This window comes from Aotus nancymaae, unplaced genomic scaffold (genome assembly GCF_030222135.1).
Source record: "Aotus nancymaae isolate 86718 unplaced genomic scaffold, 86718_ANA_hifiasm-v0.15.2.pri h1tg000019l, whole genome shotgun sequence".
NCBI lineage: Eukaryota > Metazoa > Chordata > Mammalia > Primates > Aotidae > Aotus > Aotus nancymaae.
The window spans coordinates 37,190,755-37,213,853 of record NW_026988431.1 but is presented as its reverse complement, the minus strand read 5'-3'; the positions used below and the strand labels follow the sequence as shown (position 1 = coordinate 37,213,853).

At 36.8% G+C, this 23,099-nt stretch overlaps 1 protein-coding gene across 4 annotated transcripts in view; it reads right to left on the bottom strand.

Moving 5' to 3' along the window:
• The window catches only part of PLS1 (plastin 1), a 109,862-nt gene that overhangs the window by 21,886 nt on the left and 64,877 nt on the right, over positions 1–23,099 (bottom strand). For all 4 annotated transcript variants that reach the window (XM_012437095.2, XM_064378776.1, XM_064378777.1 and 1 more), the window contains 9 exons: positions 21,919–22,024; positions 16,440–16,603; positions 14,885–15,014; positions 12,968–13,100; positions 11,149–11,230; positions 6,661–6,826; positions 6,441–6,583; positions 4,455–4,547; positions 1,174–1,369 (listed from right to left, as the gene is read on the bottom strand). In XM_012437095.2, coding sequence (XP_012292518.1) covers positions 1,174–1,369; positions 4,455–4,547; positions 6,441–6,583; positions 6,661–6,826; positions 11,149–11,230; positions 12,968–13,100; positions 14,885–15,014; positions 16,440–16,603; positions 21,919–21,988 — 1,177 coding nt within the window. In that variant the 5' untranslated portion in view covers positions 21,989–22,024. The remainder of the gene's footprint in view (positions 1–1,173; positions 1,370–4,454; positions 4,548–6,440; positions 6,584–6,660; positions 6,827–11,148; positions 11,231–12,967; positions 13,101–14,884; positions 15,015–16,439; positions 16,604–21,918; positions 22,025–23,099) is intronic.

Here is a 23,099-nt window from a genome sequence, read left to right as displayed (position 1 = left end):
CGCCCAGCCAAGAAAAATCTTAAGATTGGTGCCTTCTTCTGACAGCTGCCTCCCTCCAACAACTGCCATTACCACTGCCACCATTTTTAAGTTCTGATATTAATTTGGGTGTTGGTATGTGTGAGAGTGGGAGAAAAATGAAAGGCTGGGAAACAAAAAATGAGAAAGAACAGGTATTGAGAATGTTTTGTCATTATGATTATTTATAATATATTGTAAGCGTCAATGAGGTTGAGTAAATATAACATAGCTAACTGATACAAAATAATCTGTTATAGAACCTAAATGAATCCTTTCAGTTACTTGTGATAAAAGATACATTTTATCACAGGAAAGGGATATAGATTTTATATCAAATCATGAAGTCCAGTTGTCAAAATTGAGTTCTAATGTGTTTACAACTATAATATCCCATCGTTATAGAAGGCAAATTAGGTAGAAATTTTACAAAATCAAAGCTTTGTTCTGCTATTCTAATTAAGTTTCATTTGTGTTTCATTCTATGGGCATATTAAGACAGAAATAACACAGCATGAACAATGCAAAAAATAAAATATCAACCCAGATGGAAAGAATAAATGGTACTAATAAAAAGAACATTCAGAATGAATATATTTATAGAGTATAGAAAAGTACTAAATACAGTACCTACATTAGGAGGGGTCAAATCTGCATTTCATGAAGCAAAATAGGAAAGTATTATATATTATGAGACAGATAACGATAGACCACACAAAAGACAAATAATGAACACTGTAATTTTTTTCATGTACACTGAAAACATTAAAAAGAGAACAATACTAGAGTCAAACTGGAGCTTTCAAAGGAGAAAAACACCTACAAATAATCATTTTTTTCTAATAGAGAATTCATTGCCCATATTGGTGGTAGAGCTGTTATGTGATCATTGAGAATATTTTAAATGTATGATAGTTTTCACTAACCTCTTATGGAGAAATGAAAGATGTAAGATTTACCCCAGCATACTCTTTTAACCAAAACCAGCAACCACCTTCCATAATTGGAATTTTCAATACACATACCTACACACACTAAATTGCATTTCCCACCACAATCTCCTATCTCTGACAGTGAAGTAAGACAATACCGTAGGAAGATATAGCATACCATATACTAAATATAGTAAGTAAATTAAAGGCAGAAAGAACGCACCTTCCAGTAAATTCATATCGATGTCATTATTATTCGGCTTGTGCAGGCATGGGTATGTGTTAAACAGATTAGCCACAAAAGCTAAATTAAGTTTAGGATTGCCTGAAACCACATCTGCAGGAGTAACAAACTGCTTGCAGCCCAGTTTATCTGCTTCTTGAAGCATGAGTCCAGCACGCTTCAGGTCATTTTTCTCCTAAACAATAAAACAAAAATGGTCACAATTGAATTTTGATTGGCATAATTTTTATTGATATACATGTTTATAAGCAATTTCTTTTCAACAAATAAATCAAATAATAACTCAAGATCAAATGTGTAGTAATTCCAAGGCAACTTACCCATTCCTTTTTAAAAATTTATTTATTTATTTATTTATTTTGAGACAGAGTTGAGACACTCCAGCTCTGGTGCCCAGGCTGGAGTACAGTGGTGCAATCCTGGCTCACTGCAACCTCTGCCTCCTGGGTTCAAGCGATTCTCCTGCCTCTGCCTCCTGAGTAGCTGGAATTACAGACACATGCCACTATGCCCGGCTAATTTTTGTATTTTTAGTAGAGACAGGGTTTCAGAATATTGGCCAGGCTGGTTTTGAAGTCCTGATCTGCCCACCTCAGCCTCCCAAAGTGCTGGAATTACAAGTGTGAGCCACTGTGCCCAGCCACCATGCCTTTTAGGTTAAAAGGAAAAAAGTCTCTGAGTTTCCTTGCTGGAATAACTGAGTTATATTTTACCCTTTTTGCTAAAATACTCAACAAAATTCTCAAATATTGTATCAGTAAGTTCCTACTGGTCACACTGTGGTAACTTATTTAAGGCCAGCTAGTAGAGTGCCCTCTGGATAACAGGCATAGTTATTGCACCCACTCTACACTGAGTGACATTTCCAGAAGGCTCTTGATGAAAAACAAGTTGAAATATGTATTTAAAAAATTAAAATCTTAGGGAACAGCACCTTTCACAATTGCAAAACCCTGGAAACAAATGAAACAAGTCAAATACCTATAAATAGGAGAGTAGATGAATGAATTTGTATATTCGTACAATGACACATCCAATATGGGTAACTCTTAGAGATACAAGTTCAAAAAGAAGTACTAGAAATTTATGTATAACATGATAAACTTTAAAGGAAGTTAAAAAGTAAAATGAAGAATTTAATTTTGTAAGGGATACACTTGGATAAAGGGAAACTACATAAAAATAAAAACAAAAGAACAATGAACACAAGTTCCAAGACTGTGGTTACCATACTGGGCTAAGGCAGAGATGGAATAGGGAAGAACTGTATAGAAAATGTAATGTCAAGGTCTTAGTTTTCCTGTTAGATTGAAAGTTCATGAGGCTTGTTACAATTTCAAAACAAACAACCACACACAAAAATAAATTTAAAAATGGGTATGCACAAACCCATATGAGAGTATATAATGACCAAAGATGATAACCTACCTAATTCCGTGCACCAGAGTTGCAAAATAAGTAATCATGTAAATGAAATCAGAGAAAGCAATAGATTATTAAATTAATCAACAATGAAAAGTTACCAATGTAGATGTCAAAAAATGACAATATCTGGCCGGATGCGGTGGCTCATGCCTGTAATCCCAGCACTTTGGAAGGCCAAGGCAGGCAATCACTTAAGGTCAGGAGTTTGAGACCAGCCTAGCCAACATGGTGAAACCCCATCTCTACTAAAAATACAAAAATTAGCCAGGCACGGTGCTGTGCACCTGTAATCCCAGCCACTCAGGAGGACCTTATTTAGATCTTAATTCAAATAAGCTTGAAAAAAAAATGACCTTTATGAAGCAAGTGGAAATATCAACATTGACTAGATATTTTGATGGTGTTACAGATCGTTGTAATTTTTTTTAAAGTATGATAAGGTATTGTAATTTTACTTTAAAAGTATCTTTATCATTTAGAAATACATATTGAAATATTTACCCATGAAATGATATGATGTCTAAGATTTGCTTCAAAATAAATACAGGAGAGGAGGGAAATAGGGAAGAAATGAGATAAGATTGACCATGAATTGGCAGATGTTGAAACTGAGGGATGAGCACATGATAGTTTAGTATACTAAGTCTGTTCTCTTCTGAATATATTGCAAACTTTGCATCGCGTTGCAATACTGTGTTTCTGAAACATATCATTATAATAATGTGAGATGTAATTAATTAGTAATGACTCGAGTTGCCTTAAAAATCAAATGTTATGGATACTGCACTTTAAGTACATGAAATCTTTTCATACAATCTATTGTCTGACCAAATTTTAATGTTTAGAATTCAAGCTTGTCCAACCCACGGCCAGTGGGTCGCATGCAGCCCAGGACAGCTTTGAATGTGGCCCAACACAAATTTGTAAACTTTCTTAAAACATTATGAGATTTTTTTGCAACTTTTTTTTTTTTTTTTTAGCTCATCAGCTATTGTTAGTGTTAATGTATTTTGTATGTGGTTCAAGACAATTCTTCTTCCAATGTGGCCCAGGGAGGCCAAAAGACTGGACATCCCTGGTTTAGACAGAATCATCCCTGGTATTTATAACTTATGCTAGAAGAATGAGATTCCTAGGAAACGTGTTTAGTAGGTCAGAATCTGTAACAATCCTTCCTACACCACAAATACTAGGAATTTCTATTTTTTATTTTGTGTATTTCTAAATATAAGCTGGTAAAACTGATAAATGATTGCTTAAAAATTTAACAACAGCTTGTTGCTTCCTTTCCTGGCATACACTGACAGTCACATGAGCACCCTGGTGAGTTCCAATTACCTTGCACCAGGGAAACGTGAATGTAGGATTGATTCCACAAACACTCAAGGTGACAATTCTGCAGTTTCCTTTCTTCTGTCATGACAGCCAGTTGGCTTGACATGGAGGCTTGGAGCCTGGGGCATGGAAAACACTTCTGTAGAGCAAAGCGCCCAACTTGAATGAAGGGCTGAGGGCTCTACCGGGGAATGCTGCCTGTAGAGAACTGTACTCTAAATTTGACTGTACCTGCTAGTCAAATTCAAATTCATAGTCAGAAAGTAGAACAGTGGTTATCAGGGCCTGGGGGAAGGGGAAAATGGGGAGTTATTGTTTAATGGGTATAGAATTTCCCCACAGGATGATGAAAAGTTTGTAGAGATAGATAATGATAATAGTTGCACAACAATGCAAATGTACTGAATGCCACTGAGCTATACACTGAAAATGATAAAAATGGTAAATTTTATATGTCTATTTTACCACAATATATTTTAAAAGTTAAAAATTGCACTCACATTAATTCCTGAAAGGTCAATGGCAATGGCAGGTCCATCTTCCCCACCTTTAGGGGCAATCTGATTAAGCAGATGAAAATAGGCTCTCGAATCCTTCAAGGAAAGATACGAAATGGCATTTTTAAAATGAATAAAATCATCATTGAATTTAGGGGAAGAAATTGCTCAAACTGAAGAAATTTCCTCTATCTCAAATAATGGAATAACTTTAATAATACAGAATTACTCGTAGGTTCCTGAATGCACCATGCTGTTTCACACTTCAGAGCTTCAAAGCAATCCTGTTTCACACCTCAGAGTTTATAGTAATGCTGTTTTCTGCACCTGGATATCCTCCCTTAATTTTCCACTTGTTTACACACCCAAACATCAACATCAGTTAAGATTCAGGTCAATTATTATCTCCTGGAAGCCTTCCCTGGATTCTCTAGAATGAACTAAGAACGCTCTTCTCTAGTGCATGGCACCCCTTGCCTACCTCAGTAAGTAAACTGTGATCACACTATTAAATCACCCAATATCGTTGTCTCCGAAGATGAATATCATAGTTCTTCCCCATACATACATGAACTCTTCCCATCAAAAGGCAGAAGCTATTTCTCATCCTCTTCAATTTGGACGAGCCTTATAATTCACTTTGACCAAGAGAATGCTGTGAAAGTGATGTTCTGGGGCTTCCAAGCCCAAATCTTAAGAGCTTCTGCTTCCTGTTTCTTAAAGTTAACCTCTACATAAGAAGTCCAACTCTCTGAGACCATCATGCTGTGAGGAAGCCTGAGTTCATCATGTAGAGAGGCCTTGTGGAGGAGCACTAAGGCACCAGACATGTGACTGGGGCCTTTGTGTACTTTCCAGATGAGCTCAACTGACAGCTGAATGTAACTGAGTTAGTAATCCCAGCCAAAACCATGTGAAGCAGAAGAACCACCCAGCCAAGATGCATCAATCCACAAAATGATGAGAAATAATCATTATTTTAAGCAAGTTTTGTATGGTTTGCTATATAGCAATAGATAACTAAAATATCCCTCTAGTATGTGTTTGTCTCCAAGTAGAATTGGCAAGCTTCTCAAGAGCTGAGTCTTTGCATCCCCTGAGCAAAATGCCCTGCAGGAAGGGCCGAATAAATGTTTGATTAGCAGAATTTTAAGAGATTTCAGAATAAGAGAACTCTCCCAAATAAACTTTCAAATATAATAGCATATAGTAGATGAAAGCAGAGAAATAAAATGTCACTTCAAATTAACAGACTGTCCTCTAGGCCATTATGGAAAAAGGTAACCTGACTGAAGGTGGTAATATAGCTAAAGAGGGAATGTGAATCAGAGCCAGCACTGATTACTCTGGCGGGGCCAGGGCAGGGGGACATAAAGAAACATAGAGAAGAAAAAAGTCACAGGGACCCGGCTTGGCAATGCCCATCTAGGCAGTAACCAAGGTAAAGTTGTCGTTAGACAGAAATGCCTGTTATAGTTTCCTTAACAAGGTTCTCCCCATAGAGAGGGAAGTGTTTTAAGCTACGCTGGTTAAGGAACATACCTAAAGATCCCCTTTTTTTTAACTGATTCCCTGTGCCCTCAGATAATCTGATTTCCTGTTAGCTGGTTATTGGCAAAGTGGGAGTAAGAGTCTTAAAGCAGTAAACAGTTATAATTATTAGTCCAAATGAACAGACTGACATACTCATTATAATCTAGCAGATCTGTGGCACATAAAATGAGAAAGTGTGTTTTAATCTGTTGAGGCTAGCACCTCCTTTCCTCTCACAGTCAGTTGTACTTCTTATTAAAATCCAACATATCTGGTTTTATAGAAAATATATATTTTGTGAATATAATTGGGGGATCTACTTCACACAGTAGTGCAAATTTTCATTTTCTATCCCAAGTGTTCTTGTGAATTTAATTCAAATTTAAGTCTGAACTCTTTATTTTTACATTCCACATCCTTATTTCATGTCATAAATTTGAACATTTAAATATAAACCTTAATGTCTTGGCTGAAGTTGCTAATGGTATGCCATCCTGCATTGGTCAGATGGTAGTTCACCCATCGCAGCAGTAATTCCTCGGGAGAAAGCTTCATCAGCTCCTCTAGTTCCTCACCTTCATTCAGCAATGCAATCAGAGCTGAGGAAAAGCGAAATGTAAATTTTTCCCATAGTCAGTACATGTCAATGAAAACCAAACATTTCTAATGATCCTACCTTCATTCCTAGAAATCTCAATATCAGCAAAAAGGCCAACTTTGATGATCTGCCAGAGAAGTCCCAAGACCAAGTGAGGTTTTCCTTCTTTGAGATCCGATGCACCAATGTTGACCACTGTACAACCAATGGCCGAGGCAGAATTCAGAGCTAAGTTTAAATTTTCCTGAATTGCCACACAGACACACACACAAAAAAAGACACGTGAGGAAGTACTTTCTAAGGTCTTATCTACAAAAATTATCTGTAAGAAACAATGGACTGCCAAATTTCAGATTTATAAACATAACATTTATACAACCAAAATACCACTATTTGAAAAAAATCACATGGTTTTAACTGTTACTTTGTATGCCAATGACTTTCAAATCCCTATTTCCATCCAGACCTCCCCTGAGCTTCTACTCTAAGCTCTGTATCTATATTATATGCACTTGGTTATGTCTGCCTGGATGTTCTGCCAATACCTCAAACTCAACATGATATTTTTATTTTCATAAAGACTTCTTTTGGAAGCACTTCTTTAAAAAATGATGTACAATTAGTTTTTAAGATAATTTTAAAGTAACTCTTAAGATGGATTTTATAGATAAGGAAACTGAAGCACTGACAGGTTCCACAGTGGAAAGGCCGGGGTCTGATCCCAGTTGTCTCTGGGGTCTGATCCCCATCTTCTTACCATGCATTACTGCCATTCTAATATGGTAGCAGTAATAGCAACTATTTAATGTGCTGGTCATAACAGCAGCAAAACACAGAGGTTCTCAATGCATAGCGAATATTTCAGTGGCTTCCTCCTTTAGTGTGCTAAAGTGATTTACTGAGCTCCAAGTAAATAAATGGCTGTATCTATGGGGAATCATCTGGTGTGATTAAAATAAGCATTTGGAATTATTTTTGTAGTAGTACCAAGCAATATTCATTTAAATATAGTACTCCCAAAAGAAGCAGCAGAACTGAAGAAACCTTCAATATTTTTATAACCTCAAAATTCACTACAAATAAACATAAATATGAAAAAATTAACAGCAAATTACAAAGGTTTTGTGGAAATCTAAGATATTTAATAACATCAGATGTTTTTAACACTCTTGCTGCAGATGTTTTTTTAAGTTACCTTAAATCAAATCTATGCAACTTTCAAGGGGCAGCTTCTGCTAATTTAGGCATGACCACTAATCTTTTTCTCTTTGCTTCCAAGAGTATAAATGGTGTTTGCTTCAGTTGGTATTCCCCAGAATGCATCAGCAGGGGAAAGAACTGGACTAAAAATGAAGCCAATAATAGTGTTAATCTCACAATAACCCATTTCATATACAATTGACAGCATAGTACTGTGGGCCAAAAGAAGTATGTAATTTCACTAAATTGATTGCAATACTAGTAAGAACGAAAACCTACCACTACTCTCAGCCTGGACAATGACAAACAAAACCACATCTTACTGCCTACGTTAACATGACCTTGCGTGCTATCCTCTTGTCTTCACTGCCATGACTACTCTCTGTCTTCATTAGCATGATCTTATTCTTCCAGGAGTCTTGAGCCTAGGCAAAAGGTCTGATTTTTCACTGTAGGCACTACCTAAAAGACCCAGTAGTAACTCTTCAGTGAAAACATCAATGACAGTTTATACTCTAAGATTCTTTGACCTCCTCACCTTAAAATCCTCCCCTTGCTATTTCCATCAATCTTGAGCTGGTGTATTGAGATCCTTGCCCAGTCTGGATCAGACCCCTCTTGCCCCCTCATATTGGAAGACCTTCCTTAAACCACAATTCCAATTCTCAGACGCTGCCCTCACTTTCCCAGCACCAAGACACTAATAAAGCTTTGCAAGTATTTTCTCTTACTGCATTAAACAGTTAACTCAGCTTTGTCTCATCAACGGGTTGTGTTGGTGATGTGGGAGAAAAACCACTTTTGACATTAATTTTATTCAAAAATGTTTGCTTTACAAGCATATCAAATGTCTTACAAGTAATTTGGCTTTAAAAATTGGTAGAAAATAAGGAGTTGCAATATGTTTCTTACAAGTAAATAGTAGTTTCTACTTGATAAATACAACATCATTGCCCTACCAGTTAGTAGGGAATAGAGTGGCCACAATGAGCTACTTCTAAATATCTTGAGAACAAGAAGTAACAGGAGAACCCCATAGAGAAGTTGCTATCCAATTCTCACCATGGACAACCACCCTGAATGCCCAACCTTCCTGAAGACTTGTGTTGATGGGAAAAGATAGGGACAGTAGAGAACTACAAACAAATGGGACACAAGAGAGGTGGCTCTGCTTTCTATAGGACAATGGTACATGGTTAGGCTTGGACTAACAGGTTCCCTCATTTCCAACATCCATACAGAATTGGATGTTGACTACATGGCTTTCTTGTCCCCAACTTGCTAATAGGTCAATAATGTTGCATATCACTAACAGAAATTACTATTATTGAAGAAGCCTATTTCCAGTTGCAGTTGCCAGATTATTTTTCACAGGTACTGGGATCTTCATCTAATATCCATGATTATTAAAAATATTCACATCTATTTTATTTATAGAATACATACATGACCATTTTTGTCACTGAATCTGAAATACAGGATCTCTTACTATTGTATACATTTATTGCTTGGTTTTACTTTTAATATTTATATTTAGTGCATTTAAGAAAATAAAGAAAAAATATTCTATAAGTATTTTGCAGTAGCCACAGATTGGATCTCAGGGGCTATCATGCAGTTTTATTTTTACAGATAGCATACTTCCAATATATGCAGGGAATAACAGTCTATAGAAGACTAGCTTTCTATAAAAGATTCAACAATTTTAGCAAAATCAAGGATTGCACTTGCCAAATGAAGGATACAGGTTAGCAGTAGCTCAATTTTAATAGCTACTGCTGTGACCACACCTTAAATAGTTGCTATTACTACCACCACATGAGATTGGCAGTATTAACACAGTGATTAAGAAATGAGCTCAGCACTTTGGGAGGCTGAGGCAGGTAGATCACAAGGTCAGGAGTTTGAGACCATCCCAGCCAACACAGTGAAACCTCAGCTCTACTAAAATATAAAAAATTAGCCTGGTGTGGTGGCACGCGCCTGTAGTCCCAGCTACTCGGGATTGAGTCAGGGGAATCACTTGAACCCAGGAGGCGGATGTTGCAGTGAGCTGAGATTGCGCCACTGCACTCCAGCCTGGCAACAGAGCAAGACTCCATCTCAAAAAAAAAAAAAAAAAATGAAGAAAGAAACGAGCTCTGGCACTAGACCACTGAGATCAAATCCTGGCTCTGCCTCTGTATAACCTGTCAGTGTCTCAGTTTCCTCATAATAAGGTAAAATCATGGTATATACCTTATTATAAAGCTGCTGGGAGGATAATTTACATAGTGTGTTTAGAACAGTGACTGATACTCAGTAAGTACTCAGTAAACATTAATATCTACTCATTGTTCTAGAGATTTTGAGGGGGAAAGTGTGATAAGTATAAATACCTGGACTTTTATAAGATCTGTATGGAGAAGACAACTACAGAACAATTTAGTATAAAAAGAATAGTTTAAAATTTTGTGAAATGGTAAAACTGCAGTGTTCTTTTTCAACCACCAAATAAGAGCACTGGCATCAAACAAGTGTTCATTAATAAATAACTCAATAATTACAATAATATAAACTAAATACAACTTAAATAAGTGCAGTCAAAATACCTTAAATTTTCATTTAATTCATTACAAAATCCAACTGAATTTTTATTTAATAAAAACCCAATTTGTCCAGGCGTGGTGGCTCACACCTGTAATCTCAGCACTTTGGGAGGCTGAGGTGGGCAGATCACAAGGTCAGGAGATTGAGACCATCCTGGCCAACATAATGAAATCATGTCTCTACTGAAAATACAAAAATTAGCTGGGCATGGTAGTGCACGAGTGTAGTCCCAACTACTTGGGAGGCTGAGGCAGGAGAATTGCTTGAACCCGGGAGGCGGAGTCTGCAGTAAGCCGAGTTCATGCCACTGCACTCCAGCCTGGCAACAGAGAGAGACTCCATCTCAAAAAACAAATAAACAAACAAAAACAAAAACAGTTTTGGCCAGGCATGGTGGCTCACGCCAAAATCCCAACACTTTGGGAGGCTGAAGGGGGAGGATCACATGAGGCCATGAGTTCAAGACCAGGCTGAACAACATAGCAAGACCCCATCTCCACAAAAACTTTACAAAATTAGCAGGGCAAAGTGGCACATGCTTATAACCCTAACAACTCAGGAAGCTGAGGCTGGAGGATCACTTGATCTTAGGAGTTTGAGGTTCAGTGAGCTATACTGGGGGGCATAGCAAGACCCCCATCTCTTAAAAAAAACGTTTCTATAAGATAACAACATTACATTAAGTCAAAGGTTTTATCTGAGTCCAAGCATTCATTAATGAAGGTCTTACATTTCTTAGCATAGTAACATGATTATAAGCAAAGGACAAATACTTACAGAAATGGTGAAAGGTGTGAGCTTTTTCTTATTGATGGCTCTTTCATCAATTGTATCTGGTTCAGATAAGTTGATCATTTTGCTAAAGAGAAAATGAGAATAATTTAATACTACAAGAATTTTTTAAGTTTATTATTGCCTACAGCCAAAATAAATTTTGAAAAGTAATAACAATTCATTACTTAAAAATATTAAACAGTAAGCCAGGCATGGTGGCATGAGCATGTAGTCTCAGCTACTTGGGAGGCTGAGCCCAAGAGTTTGAGGCCAGTCTGAGCAAAATAAAGAGACCTCATCTCCATAATAATAACTAATTAATTAAACTATAATTAATTCCAGGAACTTAATTCTTAAAATCCAAGAAATATTCCCATTCCTAAAACAAATCCATCACTCACTGCAATAGTAATCTTAGCATTTCTCCCAATTTTTTTAATCACCCTGAATTTTCTTTCTTTCTCTCTTTTTTTTTTTTTGAGATGGAGTCTAGTGCTGTCATCCAGGCTGGAGTGCAGTGGTGCAATCTCAGCTCCCTGCAACCTCCACCTCCTGGGTTCAAGTGATACTTGAGTGGCTGGGATACAAGTGTTTGCCACCTCTCAGCTAATTTTTGTATTTTTAGTAGAGATGGGGTTTCACCATATTTTCCAGGCTAGTCTCAAACTCCTAACCTCAAGTGATCCTCCTGCTTCAGACTCCCAAAGTGCTGAGATTACAGACGTGAGCCACCGTGCCCAGCCATCACCCTGAATTTTCTATATGTTAGTTTTGTCTTTATTTCACTTAATGATCATCAGTATCCAGCAGCCTAAAACATAAAGAAATTCTCTAAGAAGCTAAGTTTCCTAAAGTAGTATCAACACTATTAAACTTACTGTTGTTGCAGAAAGATATGAAGTCAGAGATTTTATCTAAGACTTCAATATTTAGCCATTTCCAGAGAAATTCATATAAATTTTGTCTCTATATTTTAGAATTTTATTTTTTAAAACAAGAATAGGAAAATATCCATTTGATCTATAACAGGAATTTTCCTGAGAGTTAAAGATAAGAACTGTAGGTGGAGGTCAAGGTATATTTTATATTTAATGTTCTAAAATCTAATATACTTATTGGTAAGGTTTTCTTTTCCTTTTTAAGTGAAAACATCAAAAAAAGACTGAAGGAAATATGTCAGAGTGTTAATAAGTTATTTATGGATGGTAAGGATATTTGTGATGGTTATTTTCTACTTTGTAAGTCTTCTGTACTTTTTATAAACTACAGAAAAGACCTCTGCTTTGTCTAAAGAAGTATACTGTGACTGTGGTACACACAACAACCACCAAGACATTTCCTGATAGAGTTTACAATACAGTGAGCAAAAATAGAATGCAAAGAGCCAAGGATAACACAAGGCTGAATCAAAACATTATTTTCATTTAGGTACAAATAAGGAATATCTTCCCTTTGCATCTCCTCATGCTCATGTTCCATTCAATAATCATTACTCTCTTGCTGGAAAATGAAAAGAGAAACCCTGTGAATATTTAAAACTGCATCAGACGAATAACTCAAAAGATTATTGGCAATTATTATAGTAATACATGTGAAAGGCAACAGAAAAACAAGGGATTGTATTTGAAAAAAAATTTTGGAAAATTTCCAATAGATATACAATAGTACTTCAGTAGTTCACTTTCTACGCAATATAAATTCTTCAAGCTCTTAGTAGCTACTGATTCCAAAAGACAATGGATTGGCAGAATTGCAGTTTTCATGGAATGCTCATCAATGGAATCAGCAAGAACACAGCTTCCTTAACCAGAATTCAACTCACCAAAGAAGGATGCCATCTGCTAGTGACTTGAAAAGACTATCATCATTGGGATTCATGGGTATAAGATGCTTACAGTCAGGGTCATTCTCCAGGGCTTTGTTTATCCAGTTAACAAAAGCCACTTTTTCTTCCTCTGAAAGGAGAAAATCTTGGTAGGCAAATCTCATTTCACAAACTTTATTGCACTACAAAAACATACATAGCTATTGCACTACAAAAACATACTTGTTAATTTCTGCTCAAATATAATAATTGACCATTATCAAAAATCTACTAAAACACAAAAGGGTTTAAGAAACGAAGAAAGGGGACTGGGCCTGGTGCCACACGCCTGTATTCCCAGCACTTTGGGAGGCCAAGGCTGGCAGATCACTTGAGGTCAGGAGTTCGAGACCAGCCTTGGCAACATGGAGAAACCCCATCTCTATTGAAAATACAAAAATTAGCCGGGCATAATGGCACACTCCTGTAGTCTCAGCTACTCAGGAGGCTGAGGCTTGAGAATCGCTTGAACCGGGAGGTGGAGGTTGCAGTGAGCAGAGGTTGTGCCACTGCACTCCAGCCTAAGCCAGAAAGAGAGATCCTTTCTAGAAAGAAAGACAGAGAGAGAGAGAGAGAGAGAGAGGAGACGAGATGAAATGAGACAAGACGAGAAGAAAGGGGAATTCATTCCACTTTTCCACCTGATATATTAAAAGAGATGAAGGTATACATCTTAAACGAGCAAAATATATATTTGGTTTGATTTGAAAATATTTCTAATTATGTATTGCTTCTGAAAGCTAATGAATCAGAAGCAGACCATCAGAGGTCAAATATGTATATGTATTTAAATAAGAAAAAAAAACAAGAAACAAATACCATAGCAATAAATCCCATCCTCCCCAAAAAAATTGAGAGCTGTGATTTTTAGCTTACAATAGAAATATTGAATTCAGTCAAGAGTTATTGAAATGAAGAAAAGAGCCCAATTTCTATGGAATTTTTACTATTAAAAAATTGGCAAAAATCAGCTGGGTGCTGTAGCTCATGCCTGTAATCCCCGCACTTTGGGAGGCTGAGGTGGGTGGATCACCTGAGGTCAGGAGTTTGAGACCAGCCTGGCCAACATGGTGAAACCCCATCTCTACTAAAAAAAAAAAAATTAGCCAGGCGTGGTGGCAGGCGCCTGTAATCCCAGCTACTCCGGAGGCTGAGGCAGGGATAATTGCTTGAACCTGGGAGATGGAGGTTGCAGTGAGCCAAGATCATGCCACTGCACTCCAGTCAAAAAACAAACAAACAAACAAACAAAAAAAAATGAACACAAATCTAGATACCAGCACTATACTTGGCCAGCACTATTCTTGGCCATCTTCATCATCAACTTCTCAACACATGGCTTCCAGTATGGGTACATTGATCTTTAGGTAGAAAATTTTGTTGGGTTATGCAGTGAGGAAAATAGGAAAGAACTTAAAGTAAAAACATTCTACAGCTTCATTATTATTATGTAAATATAAAAATAATTTAAGATTATAAATCCTTAAAAGAAATCATCCCCAGTTCCATCAGAGGGTAGCACATAATGAGTTGACCTTCTCCATTGTTGCCCCAGTTCCTAGAATTATAAACAACTGGAGTATAAACAACTTCCACTTTGTTGTTTATAATCTTTTTGATGTGGACTGAGCCTGACACACAGTAGGAACTCATTGATTTCCATGATTCTAGGATTTTTGATGTTGACATCTCTGAAACTAAGATGTATTTCAAATTTGATGGCATGTTATACTGTGGTCTGCAGTATTTTTTTCTCCTCAATGGCACATAAAATAATGGTATGAATCATAATCAGTGGCATCTTAGAACTGATTAAATATATCACTTAATGAATGAATCAGTGACTAAAAGATCAAATTTGGAGAAGTCATTTACCTGAATAAGAATGCTGTGTGCCCTCACTGGAAATAGATGAAGTTCCTCCAATAGCAGTAATCCCTTCCTTCTTGTTAATTATCTTTCGGAATGTTTTGCTGATATCTTTGCTTTTTAATTCTTGCATTAGCTGGAATGGAACATAAGTAAAATTGAGAATCAAATAATCAATAAAAACCTGACAAGATGAAGAATACTTATTTAAACTTCTTTATTTGGTATGATACCAAGTTAAATACTAGTCCATTGTACTTATTGCTTGTATATACAGATAACGTTCATCATTTTACCAATAACACAAAATAGACAAATACTTGAATCTCAATCACTGGAATAAATTTTTTATAACTAAGCTTAAATTGAACACACTGAAATTATTCTTCTTGACTTGCCAACTTTTATACTGAAAATCTAAGAAATAACTAACTACATGCTAAAGATAAAAGAATACCTTAATGAAGATATTTACCTGCCTGAACAACTCAAATGTAATCATATTAAAATAAGTCAGCTCTTAGAGGAAATAACATAGGCTTACAGTTTCCCAATTACTTTCTCACTGGACTCATCTGAGATTGGCAAGACAGAATTCAGTCAGTTCTGCATGCAGCAAAGTGATTGTTGTTGTTGTTGTTTTCATGCAAATCTGATCTTGTCACTTCACATTCTATTCTTCCCACTTCATTTGGCTTTCTATTGCTTTTAGGATAAAAACAAAAATTCAACAGGCCCTGTGTGACCTGATTCTGACTTACTTCTCCAGCTACATTCCTTACCCTTACCATCTCAGCTCCAGCCACACAAACCTTCTTTCATTTGCTTGAGAATATTTGCCATCTCTTAAGCCACAGGGCCTCTACACATGCTGTCATGTCTACCTGCCTCCCACATTATTCATTTTCCCACAATCCACTTGTATCCATTTAACCTCTTTCTTCAGAACACATCATGGTCTTCACACCATAGGGATACCTCCCCTAAGTTCTTGGGTTATCCAGCCTCACCTCCAAATTCAGTTCCTTCTACCACAAACTCTCACAAGACCTGTACCACTCTGTCATAGCAATTCTCATAGTTATCTTTTATCAATGTGTGCATTGCAGTCTTCCTCACACATATAAACTCCATGAAGGCAGAAATCATGTTTCTTTTTACTCATCACATTACTTATAGTGCCTAGCAAAGTTTCTAGGAAGAAAAGAGCTAAAATACCTGCTTAATCAATAAAGAATGCAAAGCCAATTTATATTTCATAAATATTTATTCAATTATATTAATGATCAATAAGCATTGAACTCTCCTATTCTAGGGAATGAATTACTATTATCTAAACCTGATTTCCATTCCAACAATTTGAGAATAATTTTTTTCCTTTGTTTTATGAATTAGTGTGGAAATTATTTCAATAATAATAGTTATTGTCATCATCATCATCATTTTAAAGCAGTCCTTTTTCTGGCCTCTGAAGCTGGATCTAATCAAAGTTAGTGATGACATTACTGCAATTCTGCTTCAAGAAAGATTATCAGTAGCCCGAAAGGATTAGATTACTTACTGACACAAACTCTTCAAAACTGATTTTGCCATCTTTGTTGCTGTCAGCAACTGATAGAATTTTCTCCACAATCTCTCGCACCTTGTAGCCAGGCAGAGGAAGGCTTGCTTCCTTAAACAGGTCTTGAAGTTCATAGTCACTGACATACCCACTATTATCAATATCTGTAAAGATATATCATCAAATAGGTTTTGTAATCTTTGTTGAAGATGTACACTAAGAAGGCCTTTTGGGAGGACCCATAGGCATGCAGACAGAGCCTTCCACATTTGTTTCACAGGTAACCTTTTTTCCTGTACCTGGACTGTACAGAATATGCTATATGATTCATTTTAAAAACTCATATTTAAGCCATGCTTGGTAATCCCAGCTATTTGAAAGGCTAAGACGAGGGGATTGTGAGAGCCCAGGAGTTCGAGGCTGTAGTGAGCTATGATCACACCACTGCCCTTCAGCTTAGGCAATAGAGTGAGACCCCCTCTTTAAAAAAAAAAAGAAAAAAAAACCTTTGTACATATTTAAATGGAGTTTATCCCCATAGATTTAGGGCCACCATATGTATTTTAAGGGTACTGTTGCTCTGATAGAAAGCCCAGATTTAGCACATGACTAAGCATCAGAGAAATAAGCATGGTACAGAGCTGGGCATGGTGGCTCACTCCTGTAATCCAGCACTTTGGGAGGCTGAGGGGTGGATCACTTGAGGTCAGGAATTTGAGATCAGCCTGGCCAACATGATAAAACCCCATCTCTACTAAAAATACAAAAATTAGCCAGGCGTGGTGGCAGGCACCTGTAATCAAAGCTATTCAGGAGGATAAGGTGGGAGAATCACCTGAACCTGGGAGGTGGAGGTGGCAGTGAGCTGAGATTCTGCCACTGCACTCCACCCTGGGCAACAGAGCAAGGCTCCATCTCAAATAAATAAAAAAATGAATAAATAAAATAATAAGCATGGGGAAGTCACAGATAGCCAAAAAGGGAGTACCCACTCAGACTTTAACTTCTTGATGGAATTTAGAAAATGAATCTGCTGACCCCACATTCCATATAAAATATGTATGCTGTGTAAAATACACATAAGGCATTTGTGTTCTGTGTTTCACTTGGTGGCAGTTCTGTTTCATCTGTCAATAATTCATTGCTTCTTCATTATGTATTCATGATACCATTATATATGCTGAATCATGCTTGCTGTCATTTGAGACTAGGTGTTCAAGAAATTCACACCTATATTTGGACTTTGGGAAACAGGTTTCCAGATGTTTTCATGTCATCATGGAGAGATTCCCTTCCCTGGGTTTTCCCTAGAGACTGGGTATCACTTCTTGATTCAGAACAAAGGCGACACAAAACACTTCTGCCCAGAGTTGACAGCAGAGCTTTGCATTGTTTTGTTTGTTGCCTGGATCCGCCTGTATAGGCTCTCTTTGCTCATCAGGTAATAACTGCTTTGTTTCCTATATTTCTTGTTCTTCTCAATAAAAAACTGCCATACTAACTGAATTCATGGTTAGGATAGAAACTTTTCTTTGGAACTCTCATATGAAAGTTTTAGAATTAATACTCTTCAGAGTGATAGAATATTTCTAAACTAGACCAATAACCAAAATACTGGTGTAACTGCAAAAGTCAGCTAGCAAGCTAAGTTGCTTGATATTGCAATATATTTCTTTATATAACTTAGAGAAAAATATTATTATTATTATTACATCACCAATTCAGAACTGTTTCCCATAATTCTGAAACATACACATAGATTACACTGGGTTACTTCTAAACCAGCACTATAGTAGGAAATGTTTTTAAATAAACAAGACTGAGGAAGTTATCTGCCTAATAACTATCATGTTAAACTAACAAGAATAGTTAAGAGCTAGGATTCTGCAGATAGATCTGGGGGCTTAAGCTCCCAGCTCCATTCCTAGGCCTTCTGTTGTTTTGGTGTGACATGACAAGAACTAATAGAAACCATTTAATGAACACATGTGCTTAACCAAGCGACTTGTTCAGAACTTGACTTACCTTATCTCATGAAACTCTTACAACGTTGAGGTGGTTACTAATGTCATTCCCATTTTAAAGGTGAGGAAATAAAGGCTTAGGTTAAATAACCATAAACATCACAGTTTGAAAAGAAAACAGGACTTTCTTACAACTCAACAACACAACAAACAACTTGATTCAAAAAACAGGCAAAGGGCTTGAAATGACATTTCACCAAAGAAGATACACAACTGGCCAATAACAGAGATGCTAAATATCACTAGTCATTAAGAAAATGCAAATCAAATGAGATACTACTTCCCACCCAGGAGAATGGTTATTGTCCAAGAAACCAGAAAACAAGTGTTGGTGAGGATGTGAAGAAAATGGAACCCTGGTACACCACTGGTGGGAATGTAAAATGGTGCTTCCACTATGGAAAACAGTATGGCAGTTCCTCCAAAAATTACATATGGAATCATCATATGATGTAGCAATTCCGCTACTAGATGTACACTCAAAATAATTGAAAGCAGGGACTTGAACAGGTGTTTGTATATCCATGTTCACAACACAATTCACAATAGCCAAAAGGTGGAAGCAACCCAAATGACCAACAATGGATGAATGGATAAGCAGAATGTGGCATATATATACACAATAGCATATTATTCAGCCTTAAAAAGGGAGGAAATTCTGACACATGCTACAACATGGATGAACCTTGAGGACATTGTGTTAAGTGGAAAAAGCCAGTCACAAGAAGACAAATATTATGTTACTCCACTTATATGAGGTACCTAGAATAGTCACATTCATACAGAAAGTAGGATGATGGTTACCTAGGGCTGGGGGAACAGGAAGTGGGGAGTTACTGATTAATGGATATGGAGTTTCAGTTTGGGAAAGGGATGCTGGTGATGAATGTAGAACGATATGAATGTACTAAATGCTAATGAACTATACACTTAAAAATGCTTAAAATGCTAAATTCTGTTATGTATATTTTACCACAATTTCAAAAAGAAACAATACTGAGAAGTATTTTAAGTCCCCTCTTCTCCCCAGTGGCCCAAAAATACTCCATCTAATAACATTGGATGGCCATGTCCCTCTGTCTCTGAGAAAAGTTGTGTGCTACAAATTAGCAGAGGGCTTTCTGAGTTCACAGAGTAGCAGTTTATCTTGTAAATAAAGTCAGCAAGTACATAGCCTGCTAATGTTAGTGCTTTGCTCAAACAGAACAAATTATCTTGCTGTCAAAATTGTTCCATCAAGGACCTGTTTCTGGGGTTGGGGTTTTGTACGCAGCAGAGTAGCTCCCTCACTGAGATCTATTCAAAGTCAGCCCTCAACACAAGGTTTCATTAAAAAAAAAAAAAAAGTTCAGTCAGTGAATTGTTTATTCAAAATATCATTAAATAAATATTGCAAGATTATATTAGTATGTTCATGAGTCATAAAGATTACAGCTGGTGGCCGAGCGTGGTGGCTCATGCCTGTAATTCTCAGCATTTTGGGAGGCCAAGGCAGGCAGATCACCCGAGGTCAGGAGTCTGAGACCAGCCTGGCCAATATGGCAAAACCCCATCTCCACTAAAAATACAAAAATTAGTTGGGCATGGTGGCAGGCACCTGTAGTCCCAGCTACTCAAGAAGCTGAGGTAGGAGAGTCGCTTGAACCTGGGAGGTGAAGGTTGGAATGAGCCAAGATCGTGCCATTGCACTCCAGCCTGGGCGACAGAGCAAGACTCCAACTCAAAAAAAAAAAAAAAAGATTAAAGTTAGTGTGCTAAATAAAGCAAATATATTACTAATTCATTTATTTTACTAAGACCTAGGTAAAACTTTTATTCAAGCTACTAAACTGCATCTATAAAATAACAGAAAAACAGGCCAGACATGGTGGCTCATGCCTTTAATCCCAGCACTTTGGGAGGCCAAGGCAGGTGGATCATGAGGTCAGGAGTTCATTACCAGCCTGGCCAAGATGGTGAAACCCCATCTCTACTAAAAATACAAAAATTAGCTGGGCGTGGTAGCGGACACCTGTAATCCCAGGTACTCGGGAGGCTGAGGAAGAAAACTGCTTGAACCTGGGAGGCAGAGGTTGCGGTGAGCTGAGATTGCACCACTGCACTCCAGCCTGGGCGATAGAGCGAGACTGTCTCAAAAACAACAACAACAAAAAAACTAAAAAAAATAAAGTAACAGAAATATCAAATTATGAGATACATTTTTATTACTTCCTGTGTTTCAATGCTTGAAATGAGCAGAACATTTCAACAATTGCCTAATTTTTGTCTTGAAAAGATTCTGGGCATTACACATACAATTCTCTATAAAATGTATGATTGTTTTCTGAAAATCGAACCATATTCATACAATGCTCTAATGACAAATATGCCATTCCTAGGAAGAAATGGAAGAGCCCAGAGATCTGTAGAATTTACTTTATTTCACAGCAATGATTTGTAAAACATGAGACTCCTGAGTTTTATGGGGGTTTTTTTTTTTTGAGTGCTTTATTTTTTAAACTTGTATCTTTTTCTTTGTATTGATCTATAAAACTCATTCTACATTATATTTTATTCACATTAATTTTAGTCGTTATTAGACTAAAATTTGTAAGAAATCTAAGCACAAGATCAACGGTGATCATTTTCTCCTCCCTGATCCACCATATGACTGTTTTTCATGGAGGGCTGTATTACACTAGAGAAGGAGCTTGATGAGTAAGGGGCAAACGTGGTGGTGTCATTGTCCCACTGTCTATTCACTGTGCTCACCTTTCACTGGGTTCACCTTTCACTTGCATGCATTTGCAGACTAAAGCAAAAAATGGTATTTATCTTCTCCTTGTTTACCATGGGTTTCCTAAGAGCAAACTGCAGAAGAATTGAGATCCAATATGAGGAAAATTTTTTGGAAGAAAAATACAAACTGTCAAAATGATAATGTCATAAAGACAAAACATTAAATGGCTATAAAAAGCGAAAGAAGAAAAATAAGTATACAGCCTTTAAAAACAATACTAAGACTTTCTAAATTATGCATGAGGGAGAAGGAAAATGAGACATATGGCATTTAAAACAATACCAAGATTTTTAAAATATTCTGCATGAAGTCAGAAAGTGTTATTGTTAGTGACAAAAATGGCCAGGGTTCATTTTATACAAAAGGAAGTATTTTTATATACTTTTTCCTCTGTAATAAGGATGTTAAGTGTATTCAGTTACATCGTCATTCATTAACCTGGATTATTTTCTGCAAAGAAATGATCAAAGAACTCAAAGTCCAATTCACCTAGAAATTCAAGCCAGTCTTAGCTTATCTTTCAGGAAGAAAGAAGCCAGTGAAACCTAGACAGAAAAAAAAGGAATAAATCTGGAGGTAATTGAGTGGTGGTAGATGAAACAAAGGTATTGTTCCATTCCTGAAGTCTGACATCAATCAGACCAGTAATATCGTATTTACTTTTTCTCAAGCATACCTATTTTATTGAATGCTTCTTGTAGTTCTTCAAGCTCCTCCCGAGAAATGGTAGTAGTGCTGTTTTCCATCTTTGGACAGAAAAGACTATCTTCAGGTCTTTGTATCTAGAAAAAGCAATATGATAAAAAAAAAAAAGAACATGAAACCTTTGGAAATATTTATCTAAGCAATATAAAGTACAGAGGAAGTACATTCTCTAGAAGGAATTATCTATGAGTTCTGGCTGACAAAGAACAAATAGGAGTAGGTCCCCTGGTAACACTCCCTCAGCATAGGCCAGCCAAACTATAACTGAGACTCAGTAAGGGGAAGAAACACCTGGTTTTCACACCTTGTGCTTTTACACAGATATTTCTCAAAAGCCGAATTAATTAATTTCGATTTGCATTTTACCCCACAATTTCAGAAAAATAAGCATTGCATTGCAAGTTTGAGAAAAGTATAGCATTTATAAATATACAACATAAGGACAGAAAGTAAAATTTTTTAGGACACAAATAATGCCCACAAAAAAGGTAAAGTTAGAGTCTGCTTATCTTAGAATGGATTTGTGGTTTTAACACTCAGCTTTACAATATCCAGCTATTGCCACACCTCCCACTACCCTGTGTGAAGTCTCTGAGGGTCTGTGGGGTCCTTCTTTTTTGTGGGATGATTGTTGATTGTGGCTCACTGCAGTCCCAAACTCCTAGGCTTAAGTGATCCTCCCACCTCAGCCTCCTGAATAGCTAGGACTATAGGCGTGCGCCACTGTACCCAGCTAATTTTTTAAGTTTTTTGTAGAGACAGGATCTCACTATGTTGTACAGGCTGGTCTTGAACTCCTAGCCTCAAGTAGTCCTCTTGCCTTGGTTGAGTGGGGCCCTTCTTATTCTGAGTAGGTAAGACAAACTAAAAAGGAAAAAATGATGTAAAACTGGGCTATAAAAAAAGTCACAAGGTGGTGTGTGTTCATTGCAGAAAATAATTGATAACAAATGTCCCAAACAGAAAATTAATATTACTCATAATCCTACTATCCAGAAACAGCAACAAATATCTTTTCCTCATTTTTATCCTTCTGACCTACTTTCAAAGCACATGTGTACCTTTTCTTGGGGCGAGAACAATGTCACCATACTATATTATTTTGTACTAACACATTGTCACTATGTTTTCATGCTGTTCATCAACATAATG